Genomic DNA, 21,048 nt, shown 5'->3' on the forward strand with positions numbered 1-21,048 from the left:
TTTTCTTGTGAACAATATCCATCCTAATATTTTGTAACAAATCATTGACCCATTAAGACCAGTAAGTGTATAGATTCAGTTCTCAAAGGCCATAAGAGTTGGACTTTCAGCTCATTACTTTATTGGTTAAGAATAATAATTTGAGCAAATTCAGTTGCTTTTCATGAAAACCTTTTTTATTTTTGCCAAATCATACTCTATTCTCTGCTTTTTTCAGATTTTTAACAAATAACTGCCAAATTAGTCAATTCTTTTAACATTTATCAAACTGTTCTATAAATATTTCTTTGCCTCTTTTGATTCTTTATGCTTTTTAAGCAAGGCAATAGCAGTTGCTTTTGTATCGTTACAACTTTAAAAATTGGGCATGACATTTGTCAGAAATGCTCTGTCATTGGCAAAGTTGAAACAATCTTCTAGCCAGTGGGTTGTCGTGAAGTCCTCCTGCAAGATGACAACTGCTGGAGTAAAATATTCAGGATAGGTGGTGGAGGGAATGAATGAAACAAGAACTGAAAGAAACTTTTGCTGTGTTTAAATAGATGATCCTAATTGTGTTATTGAGATTGATGGTGAGTTGTTCTCTATCTGAACTTTTTTCTTTTATATCAGTCATTAAAGGAAGAAAACAAATGTTATTTTAATAGACTACATTTTGATCTTTGCATACTTTCAAATTCTGCTAATAGAGAAGTCGATAAAAATTGTGAGTCTAAGAAAAAACCTGCCAGGTGCTTGACTGTACCTGACCAAGGTGATGGTGTCTGAAATGAGTTACCAAATAGCATCATTGGTCCACGTCACCATCATCACCTATAGTTATAAAACTAAGGATACTCAATGAAAGAATAAGAGCACAAGTAAAAGCAGTTACTGCCCAGCTTGTCTGAAGTGTTGTGTTGATGTGTTGACCTTGTAAATGACAGAGAACATTGGAATTTGCTATGATAAGACACTTATATTTTTCACTTTCTCTTCTGTATGCACCATTGTCTTCTCTTTGAGCGACTAAAGTTGAGTTAGCATAAATACCTGGTGCACGTAGCAAAAAGAACTGAGTGTGACAAAATGACTATTGGTAGATAATGATAATGAGAGTCATTAAACAGCAGAAAAGAAATTATGTTGAATTTGTTCTGCAATAATAATAAAAAAACCATAACTGTAAAATTTGAAAACAGGTAAAAGTTCAAAAACATAAACTATGCAAAAACAGAAATTCCAAAAATTAATTCCTTCAACATCTGCAATAAGGTGCTACAGATATTCTATCAGATGGTTGTGGCGAGCACCCTCTTCTACACGGTGGTGTGCTGGGGAGGCAGCATAAAGAAGAAGGATGCCTCATGACTGGACAAACTGGTGAGGAAGACAGGCTCTATTGTAGGAATGAAGCTGGACAGTTTGACATCTGTGGAAGAGTGACGAGCGCTGAGCAGGCTTCTGTCAATCATGGAGAATCCACTTCATCCACTGAACAGTGTCATCTCCAGACAGAGGAGCAACTTCAGCGACAGACTGCTGTCACTGTCCTGCTCCACTGACAGACTGAGGAGATCGTTCCTCCCGCACACTATGCGACTCTTCAGTTCCACCCGGGGAGGTAAACGTTAACATCATACAAAATTATTGTCTGTTATACCTGCATTTTTATCACTCTTTAATTTAATATTGTTTTTTATCAGTATGCTGCTGCTGAAGTATGTGAATTTCCCCTTGGGATTAATAAAGTTTCTATCTATCTATCTTAAAGTACAAAAAATGCAAAATATGAGAAGCAAATATAATAGTCAATAATGCAGTGACCACTTAAATGATAAGGCAAATTATTGTAAAACAGCCATTGGCAACACTTTAGCATAGGTATTTGAATAACGCATCTATTACTTATTTGGTGTTATGTAACAAGAACTTAACAAAGACTTCTTTAGATCTTCATAACATCAACAGATCTGATATTAAAAAATGCAGTGTCAAAAAACGTGTCTCATTTAGGCTGCCTTCTTAGTAGATCATATTATAAAGATGAATGAGCACTTCACTTATGATTTGCAAGGCTTATGAAGACCCAAAGTAGTGTTTGTTAATATCTTGTTACATAAGTTTATGTTCTGCAAAAATGCATATATTATTCATTTACACTTACACTACAGGCCAAAAGTTTGGACACACCTCCTCATTCAATGTGTAAAATAAAACCATTTCAGGTGACTATCTGTTGAAGCTCATCGAGAGAATGCCAAGAGTGTGCAAAGCAGTAATCAGAGCAAAGGGTGGCTATTTTGAAGAAACTAGAATATAAAACATGTTTTCAGTTATTTCACCTTTTTTTGTTAAGTACACAACTCCACATGTGTTCATTCATAATTTTGATGCCTTCAGTGAGAATCTACCAATGTAAATGGTCATGAAAATAAAGAAAACACATTGAATGAGGAGGTGTGTCCAAACTTTTGGCCTATACTGTAAGTGTTACCAAGCCACCATCAGATAATGGCAAAATACTTTTCCATTACCGTTACCATGAACAAGCAGGTTGGTATAAACAAAGGTGGGGTATGACAGGAGTAGTTACTGTTACTGTTAACAAAGAGGAGCCATTTCATTTGTCATTGATCTCTAGTGAAAATAACTTGATCGCCTCACACGTTAACCATACATGGGACGAATAACTGACGAATAACAGTTCAGAAAATACATGGATTATTATTTGTTGAGTAATATTACATCTGTTTTAAAATGACAGCACAATATTTAGTACAATTTCACTTACTCACTAAATGCTTTTGATTTTTCCAGCCATCAAGTTTAAAGATAATCAAAATTATGGTTTAGAATAGATTTTTTTTCTGAAAGATTTTTGTCAGAGGCTGAAACACCATTTATAGATGTTGTTACATGACATTTTCCCCAAACCCTGGTTGATCCTTTACTGCATTTGGTATTGTAAGGTAATACCTCACGGTAGCCTGAGTTTGTTGAGCTCTTATTTTTTTTATGACTCTTAATTGAAAAGTTGAAGGCGAGTGTACTATATATTGGATAGGAACAGAAATTGGAGAAAGTCATATTTAATATATAATGGACAATGCACAGCATATTTTAAGAGTCTCCTTATAAAGTCAATTGAATGTTTATAAAGTGGCAATCGAACAATAATTATATAGAATCTTTGACAGTGAGAACTATCTTGGGCATTTTACATACAAAATAATATATAGCTACGACAGAGAACAAATAAAATAAATATGATAGCTCAAATAATACTCTACTATTTAAATTTTTACATTAGCTCATTTTTCAACTTATCTTGTCCAGCGTAGGGTGGAAAGAAGCAGGTGCGTATACTGGCAGCACTGGACAACAAGTGGGGATTAACCTTGAAAGAATGCCAATATATTGCAGGCCATGCTAAGAGTGGGATTCTATTTCAGCGCTAATGGCTACTGTCACACTGTCCTGACGTCTAGAAATATTTCTACTAGATATACTGTATATATATATATACACTTTTCTATCCTTAACATATTGAAAATTTTGGTATTCTGGTCACACTATGCAAATTAAACTTTGATTAATACATTTTTATTATATTTACGGAGTGCAGCAAACTAGGCAGTGATGGTTTTATAAGTGCAATTATGACAGATCTCATTTCAAGAGTTGTGCATCACTCCTCATTTAAATCAACTGGGTACCCACCTGCTAAACAAACTTTAAAATTTGCATTTGAATGTGGTTTGTGTGTTTTTTTTTTTCAAATGCTTTCCAAAACTCCATATAAGGTAAACTCTCTATGAAACCTCCCCAGAATAACTGATTTTAATTTGGATAGTCTAAGCAAATTAGTCAACAAATGTCATTCCAGTGCCCAAGATATTATTTTTAATTCATGGCTGATTCTGTTGTGATAGATAGATAGATAGATAGATAGATAGATAGATAGATAGATAGATAGATAGATAGATAGATAGATAGATAGATAGATAGATGCTTTATTAATCCCCAAGGGGAAATTCACATACTCCAGCAGCAGTATACTGATAAAAACAATATTAATTAAGTAGTGATAAAAATGCAGTGCAAGTTAAAAAAATGCAAGGTTGTGAGTGCGAGGCAGGTGTAACAGTCTATAATCTTCTATAGTGTTAATGTTTACCCCATGGGTGGAACTGAAGAGTCACATAGTGTGGGGGAGGAACAATCTCCTCAGTCTGTCAGTGGAGCAGAACAGTGACAGCAGTCTGTCGCTGAAGCTGCTCCTCTGTCTGGAGATGATACTGTTCAGTGGATTCTCCATGATTGACAGGAGCCTGCCCAGTGCCCGTCGCTCTGCCACGGATGTCAAACTGTCCAGCTCCATGCCTACAATAGAGCCTGCCTTCCTCACCAGTTTGTCAAGGTGTGAGGTGTCCCTCTTCTTTATGCTGCCTCCCCAGCACACCACCGCGTAGAAGAGGGCGTCGCCACAACCGTCTGATAGAACATCTACAGATCTTATTGCAGATGTTGAAGGACACCAGCCTTCTAAGAAAGTATAGTTGGCTCTGTCCTCTCTTGCACAGAGCATCAGTATTGGCAGTCCAGTCCAATTTATCAACCAACTGCACTCTCAGGTATTTGTAGGTCTGTACCCTCTGCACAGTCACCTCTGATAATCAGGGGTCCAGGAAGGGCCTGGGCCTCCTAAAATCCACCACGAGCTCCTTGGTTTTGCTGGTGTTCAGGTGTAGGTGGTTTGAGTTCATTTTGTAAAGCACTTTGAGCTACATTTTTTTGTATGAATATGTGCTATATAAATAAATGTTGATTGATTGATTGATTGAGTTGCACCATTTAACAAAGTCCTTGATTAGGTTCCTATGCTCCTCCTCCTGCCCTTTCCTGATGCTGCCCACGATAGCAGTGTCATCAGCGAACTTTTGCACGTGGCAGGACTCCGAGTTGTATTGGAAGTCCGGTGTATATAGACTGAACAGGACCGGAGAAAGTACAGTCCCCTGCGGCATTCCTGTGCTGCTGACCACAATGTCAGACCTGCAGTTCCTGAGACGCACATACTGAGGTCTGTCTGTAAGATAGTCCACGATCCATACCACCAGGTATGAATCTACTCCCATGTGCGTCAGCTTGTTACTAAGGAGCCGAGACTGGATGGTATTGAAGGCGCTAGAGAAGTCCAGAAACATAATTCTTACAGCACCACTGCCTCTGTCCAAGTGGGAGAGGGATCGGTGTAGCATAGAGATGATGGCATCCTCCGCTCCCACCTTCTCCTGGTAAGTGAACTGCAGAGGGTCGAGGGTGTGGCGGACCTGTGGCCTCAGGTGGTGAAGCAGGAGCCTCTCCATGGTCTTCATCACATGTGACGTCAGGGCGACAGGCCGCAAGTCATTCAGCTCACCAGGACGTGATACCTTTGGAACTGGTGTGATACAAGATGTTTTCCAAAGCCACAGGACTCTCCCCTGTTCCAGGCTCAGGTTGAAGATGTGCTGTAGAGGACTCCCCAGTTCCAACGCACAGGCCTTCAGCAGTCGTGGCGATACTCCATTTGGACCCACTGCTTTGCTGGCACGAAGTCTCCTCAGCTCTCTGCTTACCTGGGCTGCTGTAATTGTGGATGGGGGGAACGTCTCTCCTATGCTGGTATCAGCAGGAGGATGGGTGGAGGATGCAGTACTCTGAGGTGAGAGTGGGTTAGGGTGGTCAAACCTGTTAACAAAGTTGTTCATCAGGTTTGCTCTTCCCACATCTCTCTCGGCGATGGCACACCGCTTCGGCCTGCGGCCAGTGATGATCTTCATCCCACCCCACACTTTCTTCATGCTGTTATTTTGCAACCTCAGCTCCAGCTTTCTCCTGTATTCCTCCTTCGCCTCCCTGAGCTGGACTTGGAGTTCCTTCTGCATGCGCTTGAGCTCATGCTGATCACCGCCTTTAAAAGCCCTTTTCTTCTGGTTCAAAAGGCCCTTGATGTCACTTGTAATCCATGGCTTGTTGTTAGCTCTCATCATATTGTTGCAACAATTTTCATTTGGTGCTGGTGCTGTATGGTGTGACTGGTACTAAACAATATGTTTATGTAGTTAATCAGAGACCTCACTGAGAAGTCATAAATAACATTTGTCATGCTTCTTGTAAATTTCCACAGTTCACACTTGCCATAGCATAACAAAGGCAAAAACAAAGATGTCAAGAGATCCCATTTGAACCTGTCAGGACAGGCCATGGCACCCCACAGCCATGTAATTGAAAAAGAACTTTATTAAATTGAAACTTGCTCTTTCCAGTAATTCTTTGGTGAGGCATAGTTCCGTAGTATTCTGAAACTTGTTTTCCTTTTATTCTATTTCATTTTTGACTTCCACCATGTTAGTTTTTTCCCAGTTACTATTACTTGCTTAATTATTACCAAGATATTTTGCATGATGATTCTGACTGTTAATGTTTGCTCCTTCATTTCTTTCTTGCCTAGTAAAGTAACTGTGGCTTGTTTGATTATATCTAGAGCCCTCTAACAGAATTAGTACACAGAAGTTATTAAAATCACATCCCTCTCCGTAACACTCCATTATAAGTAAAATCATTTTTATTTTCTGTTTAGGATTACCAGTTTGTATAGATCTGTACCCTTAAATTTAAGCATGTGTCTGAACTCCTCTAAACTAATGTTTATTCTCTATAGTTGTTAATTCTTTAGTTGTGATCATATTCTCTGTATTCTTCAACTCTCTGTATCCTTCAATTCAAGATTCAGAGCTGGTAAATAGTTACAGCAACCTATTTTTTAACATGAAATTACTTAATAATTAGTTAATTACATTTATATAGAGATTTTCTAGCTACTCAAAGTGATTTACATGGACAGTAGGGAGCCACTTCACCCACCAACAACGTGCGTCATCTACCTGGATGATACAACGGCAGACATTGTTGCACCAGTATGCTCACTACACAATGGCTATTATGTGGTGAAGGGGTGGGAGAGATAGCCAGTCTGAGATAATTAGATATAGATAATTAGAGATAGGCAATATAGTAATAAATCATCTGATATTGCCCTTTCTCCTGATCTGCTATGCATTTCTGACGTAAAGTCTATTGAGTTTTGTAGCTCTTACTCTGTGGATCTGTCTTCCTACATCATTGTCTGAACCTACAGCAGTCTCAATGTTTAAATCCATGCTGAAGCCTCAAATGTCCCTTTTGCCCTTTGCCCAGGAAGTGATTTCGAGATATCTCAACATGTATCTGAGATATCTTGAAATGCACAGGAACTTATTTCGAGATATCTCGAATTGCATTTAAGATATCTTAAAATGCATTTTAGATATTTCAAAATGTACAGCATTATGACAAGCCAAATTAACATTTAGAGATATCTCAAAATGAATTTTAAGATATCTGGAAATGCATTTCAGATATCTCAAATTGAATTACAGATATCTAAAAATACATCTATTTTAAGATATCTAAAAAGCATTTTATGATATCTTAAATAGATTTCAGGATATCTTGAAATGATATGCTGTATGGCAAGCCAAATTAACATTTTGAGATATCTCAAAATTAATTTCAGTTATCTTAAAAAGTGATATCTGAAATTCATTTTGAGATATCTCTAAATGTTAATTTGGCTTACCATAGATCACAAAAAAATTGTGAGTGTGAGGAAAAGGTCATCAGAACCAATTCCAGTTGCACAATATTTCTCAAATATCATATGTCTTTGTTTCTCATCATAACTAACTGGTAATATTGATACACAATCATTTACAATTGTGTATGAAAGTTTGTGAACCCTTTAGAATGTTCTATATTTCCACATAAATATGACCTAAAACATCATCAGATTTTCACTCAAGTCCTAAAAGTAGATAAAGAGAAACCAGTTAAACAAATGAGACAAAAATATTATACTTGGTCATTTATTTATTGAGGAAAATGATCAAATATTACATATTTGTGAGTGGCAAAAGTATGTGAACCTCTAGGATTAGCAGTTAGTTTGAAGGTGAAATTAGAGTCAGGTGTTTTCAATCAATGGGATGACAATCAGGTGTGAGTGGGCACCCTGTGTTATTTAAAGAACAGGGATCTATCAAAGTCTGCTCTTCACAACACATGTTTGTGGAAGTGTATCATGGCACAAACAAAGGAGATTTCTGAGGACCTCAGAAAAAGAGTTGTTGATGCTCATCAGGCTAGAAAAGGTTAAAAAACCATTTCTAAAGAGTTTGGACTCCACCAATCCACAGTCAGACAGATTGTGTACAAATGGAGGAAATTCAAGACCATTGTTACCCTCCCCAGGAGTGGTCGACCAACAAAGATCACTTCAAGAGCAAGGCGTGTAATAGTCAGCAAGGTTACAAAGGGTAACTTCTAAGCAACTGAAGGTCTCTCTCACATTGGCTAATGTTCATGTTCATGAGTCCACCATCAGGAGAACACTGAACAACAATGGTGTGCATGGCAGGGTTGCAAGGAGAAAGCCACTGCTCTCCAAAAAACATTGCTACTCGTCTGCAGTTTGCTAAAGATCACATGGACAAACCAGAAGGCTATTGGAAGAATGTTTTGTGGACGGATGACACCAAAATAGAACTTTTTGGTTTAAATGAAAAGCATTATGTTTGGAGAAAGGAAAACACTGCATTCCAGCATAAGAACCTTATCCCATCTGTGAAACATGGTGGTGGTAGTATCATGGTTTGGGCCTGTTTTGCTGCATCTGGGCCAGGACAGCTTGCCTTCATTGATGGAACAATGAATTCTGAATTATATCAGAGAATTCTAAAGGAAAATGTCAGGACATCTGTCCATGAACTGAATCTCAAGAGAAGGTGGGTCATGCAGCAAGACAACGACCCTAAGCACACAAGTCATTCTACCAAAGAATGGTTAAAAAAGAATAAAGTTAATGTTTTGGAATGGCTAAGTCCTGACCTTAATCCAATCGAAATGTTGTGGAAGGACCTGAAGCGAGCAGTTAATGTGAGGAAACCCACCAACATCCCAGAGCTGAAGCTGTTCTGTACAGAGAAATGGGCTAAAATTCCTCCCAGCCGATGTGCAGGAATTATCAAAGTTACCGGAAACGTTTAGTTGCAGTTATTGCTGCAAAGGGGGGGTCACACCAGATACTGAAAGCAAAGGTTTACATACTTTTGCCACTCACAAATATGTAATATTGAATCATTTTCCTTAATAAATAAATGACCAAGTATAATATTTTTGTCTCTTTTGCTTAACTGGTTTCTCTTTTCTACTTTTAGGACTTGATTGAAAATCCGATGATGTTTTAGGTCATATTTATGCAGAAATATAGAAAATTCTAAAGGGTTCACAAACTTTCAAGCACAACCGTATCTCTATTTATAATCAAACTTTATATTAAAATGATATTTTTGCACTTAGGGGGTGGAATTTTTTCATGATTACATATGCATTACATAGATTACATGTGAAGTAAAAAGAGTTATAGTCACCTAAAACATAGAAAAAGTGTTACAAGTATTATATAATATTTGTTGCAATAAATTTCTATAGGTAAAACTGCATTTAGCAGTTAAATTAATTATGATAATGATGGCGGAAATTAAAAAAAAATGACAAAATTAAATATATTACCAGGAGCACGATGGGGACGTAGCAACTTATCGTTCCCATCACATCTTTATATTTACATGGCATGTTCAATGTTTACACATTATTGTTAAACTGATGATTTACAAATTAAAATAAAATTTATAATAGTTATTGAAAGCATATGAATTATATTGAAAATAGTTTTTAATATCGTGTACACATTAATATTTCCATAATAAAAAACCTACCATGAAGAATAAAAACTTTGGATGGCCAGGCCTGGAGGTGGGGCTCGATGGCATGCGCCAGGTGGCCGGGCCTGCACCCATGGGGCTCGGCCAGGCACAGCCCGAAGAGGCAACATGGGTCCCCCTTCCCATGGGCTCACCACCTGTAGGAGGGGCCAAGGAGGTTGGGTGCAGTGTGAGTTGGGTGGTGGCCGAAGGCGGGGACCTTGGCGGTCTGATCCTCGGCTACAGAAGCTGGCTCTTGGCACGTGGAATGTCACCTCTCTGAAGGGGAAGGAGCCTGAGATAGGGCACGAGGTCAGATACGAGGTTAGATATAGTCGTGCTTACCTCGATGCACAGCGTGGACTCTGGAACCAATCTCCTTGAGAGGGGCCGGACTCTCTACCACTATGGAGTTGCCCCTGGTGAGAGGCGCCGAGCACGTGTGGGCATACTTACTGCCCCCGACTTGGAGCCTGTTCATTGGGGTTCTCCCCAGTAGATGACAGGGTAGCCTCCCTCAGCCTTCGGGAGGGGGGATAGGTCCTAACTGTTTGCACGCATGTGCTGAACAGCAGTCTGGAGTACCCACCCCTTTTGGAGTCCCTAGAGGGGGGACTCCCTCATTCTGCTGGGAGACTTCAATGCTCACGTGGACAATGACAGTGAGACCTGGAAGGACGTGATTGGGAGGAATGCCCCCCCCGATCTGAACCCAAGCGGTGTTTTGTTATTGGACTTCTGTACTTGTCATGGATTGTCTATAACGAACACCATGTTTAAGCATAGGGGTGTCATCTGTGCACCTGGCACCTAGGCCTTAGTTTGATGATCGACTTTGTGGTTGTGTCATCAGACTTGTGGCCACATGTTTTGGACACTCAGGTGAAGAGAGGGGTGGAGCTGTCAACTGATCACCACCTGCTGGTGAGTTGGCTTCGATGGTGGGGGAGGATGCCGGTGTGGCCTGGTAGGCCCAAACGTATTGTGAGGGTCTGCTGGGAACATCTGACAGAGTCCCCTGTCAGAAGTAGCTTCAACTTCCACCTCCGGCAGAACTTTAACCACGTCCCGAGGGAGGTGGGGGACATTGAGTCCGAATGAGCCATGTTCCATGCCTCTGTTGTTGAGGCGACTGACCGGAGCAGTGGCTGTAAGGTGGATGATGCCTGTCATGGCGGCAATCACCGAACCCGTTTATGGACACTGGTGGTGAGGGATGCCATCAAGCTGAAGAAGGAGTCGGCAGGCCAAGCAGAATGCGGCTTCGGTGGTTGCTGTGGCAAAAACTCGGGTGTGGGAGTTTGGGGAGGCCATGGAGAATGACTTCGAGGAGATTCTTGTCCACCATACGGCGTCTCAGGAGGGGAAAGCGGTGCAATGTCAAAACTGTGTATGGTGGGGATCGTGTACTGCTGACCTCCACTCGAGACGTTGTGGGTTGGTGGGGGGAGTACTTTGAAGACCTCCTCAATCCCACTAGCATGCCTTCCAATGAGGAAGCAGAGCCTGGGGACTCAGAGGTGGGCTCTCCCATCTCTGGGGCTGAGATTACCAAGGTGGTCAAAAAAAGGGGTGGATGAGATAGGTCCGGAGTTCCTCAAGGCTCTGGATGTTGTAGGACTGTCTTGGTTGACACTGCAACATCACATGGACTTCAGGGACAGTGCCTCTGGACTGGCAGACCGGGGTGGTGGTCCCCCTCTTTAAGAAAGGGGACCGGAGGGTGTGTTCCAACTACAGAGGGATCACACTCCTCAGCCTCCCTGGAAAAGTCTATTCAGGGGTCCTGGAGAGGAGGGTCCATCACATAGTCGAACCTCAGATTCAGGAGGAACAGTGTGGTTATCGCCCTAGTCGTGGAACAGTGGACCAGCTCTACACCCTTAGCTGGGTCCTGGAGGGTGCATGGGAGTTTGCCCAACCAGTCTACATGTGTTTTGTGGACTTTTTAAAGGCGTTCGACTGTGTCCCTCGGGGAATCCTGTGGGGGGTCCTCCGAGAATATGGGGTACCGGACCCCCTGATAGGGGCTGTTTGGTCCCTGTACAACTGGTGTCAGAGCTTGGTCCGCATTGCTGGCAGTAAGTCGAACTTGTTTCTGGTGAGAGTTGGACTCCATCAAGGCTGCCCTTTGTCACCGATTCTGTTCATAACTTTTATGAACAGAATTTCTAGGCGCAGCTAGGGTGTTGAGGGGGTCCGGTTTGGGTCACTGCTTTTTTCAGATGATGTTGTCCTGTTTGCTTCATCAGGCCGTAATCTTCAGCTCTCATTGGATCAGTTCACAGCTGAGTGTGAAGCGGCTGAAATGAGTTTCCTCCGCAGCGTGTCTGGGCTTTCCCTTAAAGATAGGGTGAGAAGCTCAGTCATCTGGGAGGAGCTCAGAGTAGAGCCACTGCTCCTCTACATCTAGAGGAGTCAGATGAGGTCAGATGAGGTGGCTCAGGCATCTGATCAGGATGCCTCCTGGACACCTCCTTGCTGAGGTGTTCTGGGCACATCTAACTAGGAGGAGGCCCCGGGGAAGACAATGTCTCTTGGCTAGCCAGGGAACAACTCGGGATTCTCCCGGAAGAGCTAGCAGAAATGGCCAGGGACATTGAAGTCTGGGCATCTCTGCTCAAGCTGCTGCCCCCGTGACCCGATCTCAGATAAGTGGAAGAGGATGGATGGATGGATGGATGGATAATAAAAAATTTGAATGGTTGTTTAAATAAAATACTACTTCTGGCTGAGTAATTTTCTCAAATTTATGACTGCTTTTTATTATTATAAATACTGTATCTATATAAAATTTGAATCATCTACATGTATTTATACCCATAGTTTACTTGAAAATTTACAAAAGTATTCAGTTAAAGTATGGCCCAAAAGTTGATTGGATTCCTTATTTGTGATATAAAGCAGATGTACAAAATCTCATTGATCTGCATCAAAGTGTTTTTGAATTATTGTGTTTACACACAGACACGCACACGGACATAATATCAAAAATTTATTTTCGGACTCAGGAAGGTCTAAAACATCAAGATTCATTAAAATTTCAAGGTAGATTTTTTTCACTCTCATATACTATGTGTATGCGAAAGTAAAAAAGGCTTCTATGCACTTTAATTTTGTAATGTAGTTGTGATTGTTCTACAAAGCTAGTGTTAACATCTGCATGTAGTACTGTATAGTATATTTTCGGTTCCTCTGTTTGTTGTCAGTGATGTGCTTTTTTGTGTATATTTGAATATGCATTTTTTGATTTCTTTGAATTTTTGGTAGCACATTGTAACTTTCTTTGCTCTGTAAAACACCTCATAATGTCACTATATAAAATTCAAATTGCTTGAGAGCTGCTGTAATATGTCATTAATTGTTCAATATTTCCCTGCGAAGACTTTAGTTACTTTATAACAGTGAGAAAATTTCAAACATTTACCAAAAGACATTAACAATAGGAATAACTGATAATTAAAAACTGAGAAATACAAAAAAACAAAATGTAATTTTTCACCCTTGAGGACTGGAGTTGTACACCCTGGTTTTCCCAATTGAAGCATTCTCCATACAAACATGATTTTAACAAACATGCTTTAAATTAAAAAAGAAACACTCTTCAAACAGAATTGTGATCATTACTCCACTTATTATGATTTATGGTCTTCTTGTCCATAAGAATAAACTCAGGTACCTTCACATATGAATCAATATATGAACATTTATGTCTGCATACTTTATAGTTCCTTGTTTTCACAGCTTTTACAAGTTCCTCTTTATTGAAGATCAATAAAATTTCAATGAAAGTCATGAGAGTTTGAACAGAGGGTAGCAAAAGATGTTTAGTATATTAGCCAAATACTGTATAACAACAATTGAGCTATCTTGTTACTTAAATTATTTCATCCAATGGACAGGACAAAGATCAGGCTAAGACCAGAATCCCTTAGAAGGATTTGACAAAAGAAGGTTATTAACTAAACTTATGAAGGGGATAGCATGAACGCCAATGTAAGGCTTAATGTTTGATTATTGTATTAGACTTTACTAACCAACCCGCAGTGTACCATACACCGCATAATCAGGCCAGTTTTTTAATAATTTTTAAGCACAGGGAGAAAATTAACATTTGAAAAATCGGTAATGTAATAAATCAGCAAGAAAAGCAACATTGTAACAATGCACGGAACAAACCAATACACAATCGTCCGTGCGGCGCTCAGGCCCGGAGGGTGGAACGGGAGGAGAGGAGAAGGACGTCCATTCCACTCCCTCCGTCGTGCTAGTCTGCTGATTTCTCGTTCACTATGCACTGCCTGCTCATGTGCCCACCTCCAAGTTGTCACTCGAGTCGTTGTCGTCTTTGCACAGTCCAGATGCACCTGTGACTCACGTAGACTTTTCATTGCTCTGTGCGGTTTTGGCTGCCTTTCTATATATAATCCACCAAGACACCCGACCACGGTAGTAGTGAGGTGGGAGGGGGGTGTGTACAAAGTGCAAGAGCATCTAAGAAGACGCATGTTTGTTATGGAGACGAATTGCTGTATGTAGCGTGTAAAACAGTTTGCTATGGTGCACGTGGTCGTGCATCGTAACCGAAAACTCGGTTTTTAAAGACTGCTTATTTCATTGTGTTTTAACCTCAGTTGTAAAGGAATGTTTTAAGGATCCCATGGGATACCCCTCGCAAACCATTTTACACTCTCAATATTCACCTCCGCGAGAAACACGCCTCTATGAATAGGCTCGGAGTAGCATGTGACCTCTATGACAGACGAATATAAATTACGCTGTTTTTTCTGTGTCGTCGCTTCTGAGTTGGTGGGCGTGGCTCTGCGAGTTGTCGTCGTATCCAATGGTATTGGAGTTGGTGGGCGTGGCTCCATCCTGTGTGCGCCATAGGTGTCTTACTTAATAAACTTAGTGAATCCACGCCCCTTCCGGCGTGCTTTCTATGGGTGCCTTGCCTTAGTGAATTATATATATAGATTTTTGCTTTTGCCAATGATAGAATTCAACAAAGGTTAAAAATAAAGAAAAGAAGTATAAGATGAAGTTATGAAATGGCACAGTGGTTAGCACTGCTGCCTCAAGGCTCCAGCATCCAGGATTCATATCCTGGTCTGGGCACTCTTAATATTGAATTTGCTTGCCCTCCGATTGTGTGCTTAAGTTCTACCCAGATACTTTCCTTACTCATAACAAAGTATAATATTTAGTAAATTAGAAGAAAAGAAACATCTTCTGTTAACTTACTTAGTTATTTATCAGATACATTATTCAGTGGTACTTCTACATAAAACTGAATATCAAATGAAATAGGAAATGGTAGTTTGTCATAAGAATTTTCTCCCTCTAGTTGCATTTTCATAGTTTATAATATGCATTACAAGGTGACTGAATTGCTGACCCAAAAAGGGTAATTGAGGTTAATCCCTGCTATTATAAGTACAATGACTGATTTTCATTTATTTCAGAAAGTGAATCAACCAAAAATTCTAAAAAAGGATGCTTATAAGGCAGGTTAAAAACCACAGTGTTGTGGCTGTTATGCTTGCTATAAATTTAATTCAGTTTTACTTTGCTGCCATTATTTTAGAATTGTAATTAAATACCAATGAGAGGGAATGAATAAAGAAGCAAAATGCCTGAACAAACTTATCTGGAAAACCTGGTCCATCACAGGACTAAATCTGGACACGCCTGAATCTGTCTTGAAAAAGAAGATGGTGGAAAAACGAAATCATGACGAATCCTCTCCATCCCCTCCAGGACGTGCTCTCTTGGAGCACTTTTAGCTACAGGCTCATTCCTCCATGGTGTGCTAAGAAGTGCCTCTGTGGTCTTTTCTATGAAATACTTATACTGTTTGAGTTCACTTCTATTTTTCTTTTTGCTATTTTGGCACAATATACATTGATTGCCTATCTATCTATCTATCTATCTATCTATCTATCTATCTATCGATTACATTATTTGCCCAACAAGTCTGTATCTTTGTTTTTTTATGTTTCTGCTGCTTTATCGATCCAACTATCCCCTTGGCATTAATACATGTTATCTAATCTTATCTAAACATGACCTGTAAGGTAAGGATTAGCTCAGCGGTTCCAACAGATCTTAGACTATTATAATTTACATAAAATAGCCACACTTTTCTGTCAATTCATTTGAACTAATCATTTATCATTTCAATTTATTAATGAGCTACACTCATAAATTCACACTACCTGAGAAGAAAAAGTGTTTTAGGAAAATAGGAATGATTTAGACAACCCAACAATGCAGTTGAAGCCCTATGAAATACCACATGAAACAGTTTCAGTCCTTTTAACTACAGAAAATATGTTCCACTATTATTTACAAAAATCAAATTCAAGAATAATTATGTTTCTCGATACCGGGTACAGTTGTTGGTATGACAAAGGGGTATGTTGTGTTTAGTTTCAAGGCAAAGAAGATAAGGGGAGAGGATTTAAAAAGAGGATATCAAAGGTAAAGTATAAGAAGTGTGTTCAGATTGGTGGCATAAATAAGCTTCAGTTGGTTTTAATAGTCTTGTTAGAATTGCTTCCTAATTAAATTTGTTAACTATGTTTATGAAATAAATACTTGCTGATAGTATACTAATTCATCTTTAGTTAAGTACTTTGACAACAATATAATATTTATTGAGTTACTAAGCAAACATAATATTACTTTTTACAGAATGCTCATGAAGATTAATGAATGCACTGGGAAAAGTCAATAGTGTTATTTTAATTTTCTTAAGCATGATGAATGCTTGCATGCTGTTAGATTGAAGCTTTAACTTGTTGAAAAACTCTCATTATTTTAAACTATGTTTCTTGGTAGAGTAAACCAGTATAGGTATTAATATGCTCTACACCTAGCAAGCCTTATAGAAATTTACTGCATGACTGGTCAAGAAGTGATGGTAATTTTATGTGTAAAACAGAAGGCCTGTGAATAGTAGAATACCCACCAATTATGAATAATAGAAAGCATTGAATTCTTTTAACAATAACAAAGAGAATGGGAGTTAGAAAGACAGAAAGAAAAGAGATTAGGGAAACAGAGCATGCAGGAAAGGGAAGGGAACATCATACCACTGGGCACGGGGCATCCAGCCCGTCTAGGCCTGGCAAGCCCGGCTCACCCTTCTCTCCTTTAAAGCCACGGAACCCCTGTTTGTAAAATCAATTTCTGTCATTATTCAGGCACAGGTTGATAGGCACCAGTAAGGGTCAGATAGCTTGACACTGGTGTGAAGACCAATACTGGTGTGCAAAGCATTTCTAATATTATTAAAACAATTGTTTAACAAAGGTTACACAATTCCTTGCAGACCTACTTAAAGTTACTTTATTCTTAAGGTTAAAGGAAAACTTGCAGGAAACAGATTAATACAAGCATTTGATTCACTCTTAGTGTTAAGGGTATGTGTAATTATGTAAAAGCTTAGTAACAATTAATAACAAAACATATCAAAAAAAAAAAAAACTTCAGTCTTTTTGGCAGTACAGTATAACTTCAATGACATCCAGCATCCAAAATCAGATATCAAAAAGAAAATTCCTACCCCCACCATCCATCTCAGGTGATTTTATGCCTCTTATTTTTCTACCCACACATTTAAATTCTTAATTTCACTTATTCCCGAGTACACTTTATTCATATGAGTAAATTCATTTGGTTGCCACTTGAAAATATCATTGATGGAATTTCCCACAACCGAATTAGGATTTGTGTTTCTAGCAAACATCAGTAAGACATAATAGAAAACATTAAAACATTTTTTTTTCTTTACCATTTACAAAACATTACAAAAGGAGAGAGAATTCCAGGCAACTGATGATGAGCAAAGTTGATTATTTTAATGGGAAAAAGGGGATTGATTTCTGGCCTCTACAACTGTCTCAAAACTTCACTCTGAAATGATTTTAATTAATGAATGCACCGCTTTAAAATCATCAAATATTTACAAAATAAAATAAAATAATTTACAGAAACATATAAAAACAAGTGACTGGTAAGAATTAATAATACAGTTAGTTATGATCTCTGGTAGCTGTGGAACAGCTGAAAAGATGAGCACCTCAGTTGGGCTGAATTGTTGATTTGAACTCAAGTATTGTAAAAATGTTACAAAGTGATGGGAGTACAAACGATGTACAGAGCTTGAATTTCCCGGGGCTGCAGTGGTTTGTGCTGGCACTCCACATCTCTAGAGTCCTGGGTTCAAATGGTGGCACTGTCTTTAACTGTGTGGGGTTGTTTTTTTGCCTTACATTACAAAGACTTGTATTAGATTAATTTAAGGTTTAAAATTAGCCATGTGTTAGCATTAGGGAGCCCCCACCAGTGTTGGTCTTGCTTGGACAGGCTCTTACCCTCAACTATGTATTTAATTAAGATGGTATGAAAATGGAGGTGGATTGATTTATTAATCTTAACAGGATGAATATTACAGACCTCAAGCAAGCAGAAAACAGTGCATAAAAACAGTGATGTAGGTATTTTAAAATAACTGTAAGGCTGAAGATAAAAATACTAAACTGAAACCTTGTCCAGTGCTATGTGCACAATTAAAGTTGTGCACATTTAAAAGCAAATTTAAGCCACTTCTGCTCACTGAACGTAATCTGGATCTCCGTGACAATACAAATACTTTGTTTGTAGCAAGTAGATCATAGTATGAATTTGGCCAGCAGCCATACCACCCACACTTCAGAACAGGTAATCCACTTGAAGCTAAGAATGTTTGGGTTTGGCCAGTATTCGGATGGGAGACCAATCAGGAAAAAGCTTGGGTTGCTGCTGGAAGAGATGTTGGTGAGGCTAGTAGGGGGCACTTACCCCACGGTTTGAATGTGGATCCCAATTTCCCAAGTGCAATTATGGGGACACTGTGCTGTCAAAATGGTGCTGTCTTTCAGATGAGACGTAAAACCGTCCTGAAATTTTCTTGTCACTAAACATCCCTGGGTATCGTTCGTAATGCGTTGGGTATATCCCAATGTTCCAATTGCCTGGTCATTCTGGCCACCTAATCATCCCCTGTCTTTGACAGGCTATCTGTCTCACCCCTTCACCACCAATCAGCTAATGTATGGTGAGTGAACTGGCACAAAATGGCTGCCGTTGCATCATCCAGGTGGATGCTACACATTAGTGGTGGTTGAAGTGGCTCCCAACTCACTGAGTAATGCACTTTGAGTACCTTGAAAATCACTTTTATTAACTGCTGCTGCAAAAAATGCAGAGCATTTTAAAATGATTCATAAGTGTGCGAATACGGATGTCAGTATATGAATATTATCCACATAAAATATTATGACTATTAATCCCTTATTTTTATTGGTACAATAAAAACAAAACAGTAAAATGATTTGAAAGCAATGCATCCATATTGCATTTCTAACATCTTTAACAATAAATAGATTAGGAGCTGAAATTTGTGTAATACTACATTCATACATTGTAATGGCATTCTTTCTCCTTTTGGATAATATTGCATTTCCTCTTAAAGACATACCAAAGGACAGGGGGCATCTAATCCAGGTGCTCCTTGGTCTCCCTTATCCCCTTTGGCCCCCCTGTTGCCCTTCTTTCCCCTCTCCCCCTGCAAACAACAGTGCATTAAAGAAAGGTTTTAGAAATGTCTGTATGGAACTGAAAAATAATACAAAATTGACAGATAAAAATATCACTTTCAATAGGTAGATTTAGACATGTAAATATTTCATTGACATTAAATTGTGAAAAAATAAAATAAGTAAGTATCAGTAGCATTGGTTTCAAAAGCCAATTTTAGGAGGAAAGTTATTTTTAGGGGGAAAGTAATGACAGAAGCAGAGTTGCTACAAATGATTTAAATTAAGTGTGCTATGTGGTTAGGGTGCCATGCATAAAAGTTTTATTTGAATTTTCAATTTTTTTTCCCCAATACCCTTATATTATAGCTCTGTCTTGTAACTAAACACTTATATAGTATACATGTGAAGTAATAATATTCAAATTATTATTTTAAGGCATTACAGTGAAACACAATGTGAGCACAGAATTCTTTGTATTGAAATCTATGATCCTGTATATGTTCCTTCTGTTGCACCTACTTTTATTTTTAAAGAAATATTGTTTAAAAAATTAATAATTAATTAATATTTTAATTTAACGTATTCTTTGAACAGTAACTAATAAATTAAAAGGGTTACGTTCAAATGTATTTTTTTGAGGTGAGGTATTTTTTTTTTTCCTGTGTAAAACTGCTTATTTTGCCAGAATAAAATGCTTTGCATACCTATTAAGGCTTTAAATCAATAAGCACCACATCACTGCTCTTCACTGTTACAGTAATAGTTAAAAAAATCAGAAGAGTATTGTAACTGACATAACAGAGAAAACATTTTTAAAAAATGAATTAAACACAGATTTTTTTTTTGTTAAGTATTTTTTTTTTTCTTTTGGCTGGAATGAATGCATATGATGAAAATAATTGTGTAATGGTCTAAACATAAGACTGAATCAAAGCAACATTTCTCTGTCTCCATATATTTTGTAAAATCTCGTTATCTATGTCTTTTAATATATCACCAAATTTCATAAAGTGGTGTGAAAAACATATCTCTTTAAACAAAACATTTATAGGCTAAGTCTATGCCAACAAATCTGAATGTAGGACAAATCATGACATGTTTTTTTTTTTCTTTTCAGTCCATTGTGGTGGATGGCCGGCCGTTTATCCCGGCCAATACCCCCAAGCTGCCAGGTGGAGCCCTCCTTGCATTATGGAGGTCCCCAGAAGACCAGCAGGGCATCATGGACCATGTAGTTTTTATGTGCAGCCCTGCTGGATGCCATGGGGGCCACTAGGGGATGCTGCAGGGAGGAATAATGGCTATTTTCCCTACGCCCCGGAAGCACACGTGGACAAGAGGAATAACATGCTTCTGGGGTGAAGAAAAGAACTTGTACCTGACCCGGAAGTGATTGAGAGTCACATGGACTGGGGATTAGGAACACTTCTGGGTCAGGAGATATAAAAGGACTGTGGGATCTCCCAGACGGTGAGCTGAGCTGGGTGGAAGGGTGGCAACGCGTCTGGGAGCTGGAGGATTGGTTATTATTGTGATTTGTTTATGAGTATTGTGGAGGAGAGGGTGCTTTGTGCACTGTGGAAGTTTAATAAAGTCAATTTGAGGACTTTTACCTGGTGTTTGGAGTCGTGGAC

The 21,048-nt window shown here is 39.0% G+C and overlaps 1 protein-coding gene across 13 annotated transcripts in view; it reads right to left on the reverse strand.

Annotated features, from left to right (window-relative positions):
- Positions 1 to 21,048, reverse strand: part of col13a1 (collagen, type XIII, alpha 1) — a 273,440-nt gene that overhangs the window by 13,736 nt on the left and 238,656 nt on the right. For 11 of the 13 annotated variants that reach the window (XM_039755089.1, XM_039755081.1, XM_039755058.1 and 8 more), the window contains one exon: positions 19,354 to 19,440. In XM_039755089.1, the coding sequence (XP_039611023.1) occupies positions 19,354 to 19,440 (87 nt within the window). Of the gene's footprint in view, positions 1 to 16,924; positions 17,003 to 19,353; positions 19,441 to 21,048 lie in introns of all 13 variants that reach the window. The other 2 variants (XM_039755015.1, XM_039755042.1) reach the window with 1 other exon arrangement.

The sequence above is a fragment of the Polypterus senegalus genome, chromosome 1 (assembly GCF_016835505.1).
Source record: "Polypterus senegalus isolate Bchr_013 chromosome 1, ASM1683550v1, whole genome shotgun sequence".
Lineage (NCBI taxonomy): Eukaryota > Metazoa > Chordata > Cladistia > Polypteriformes > Polypteridae > Polypterus > Polypterus senegalus.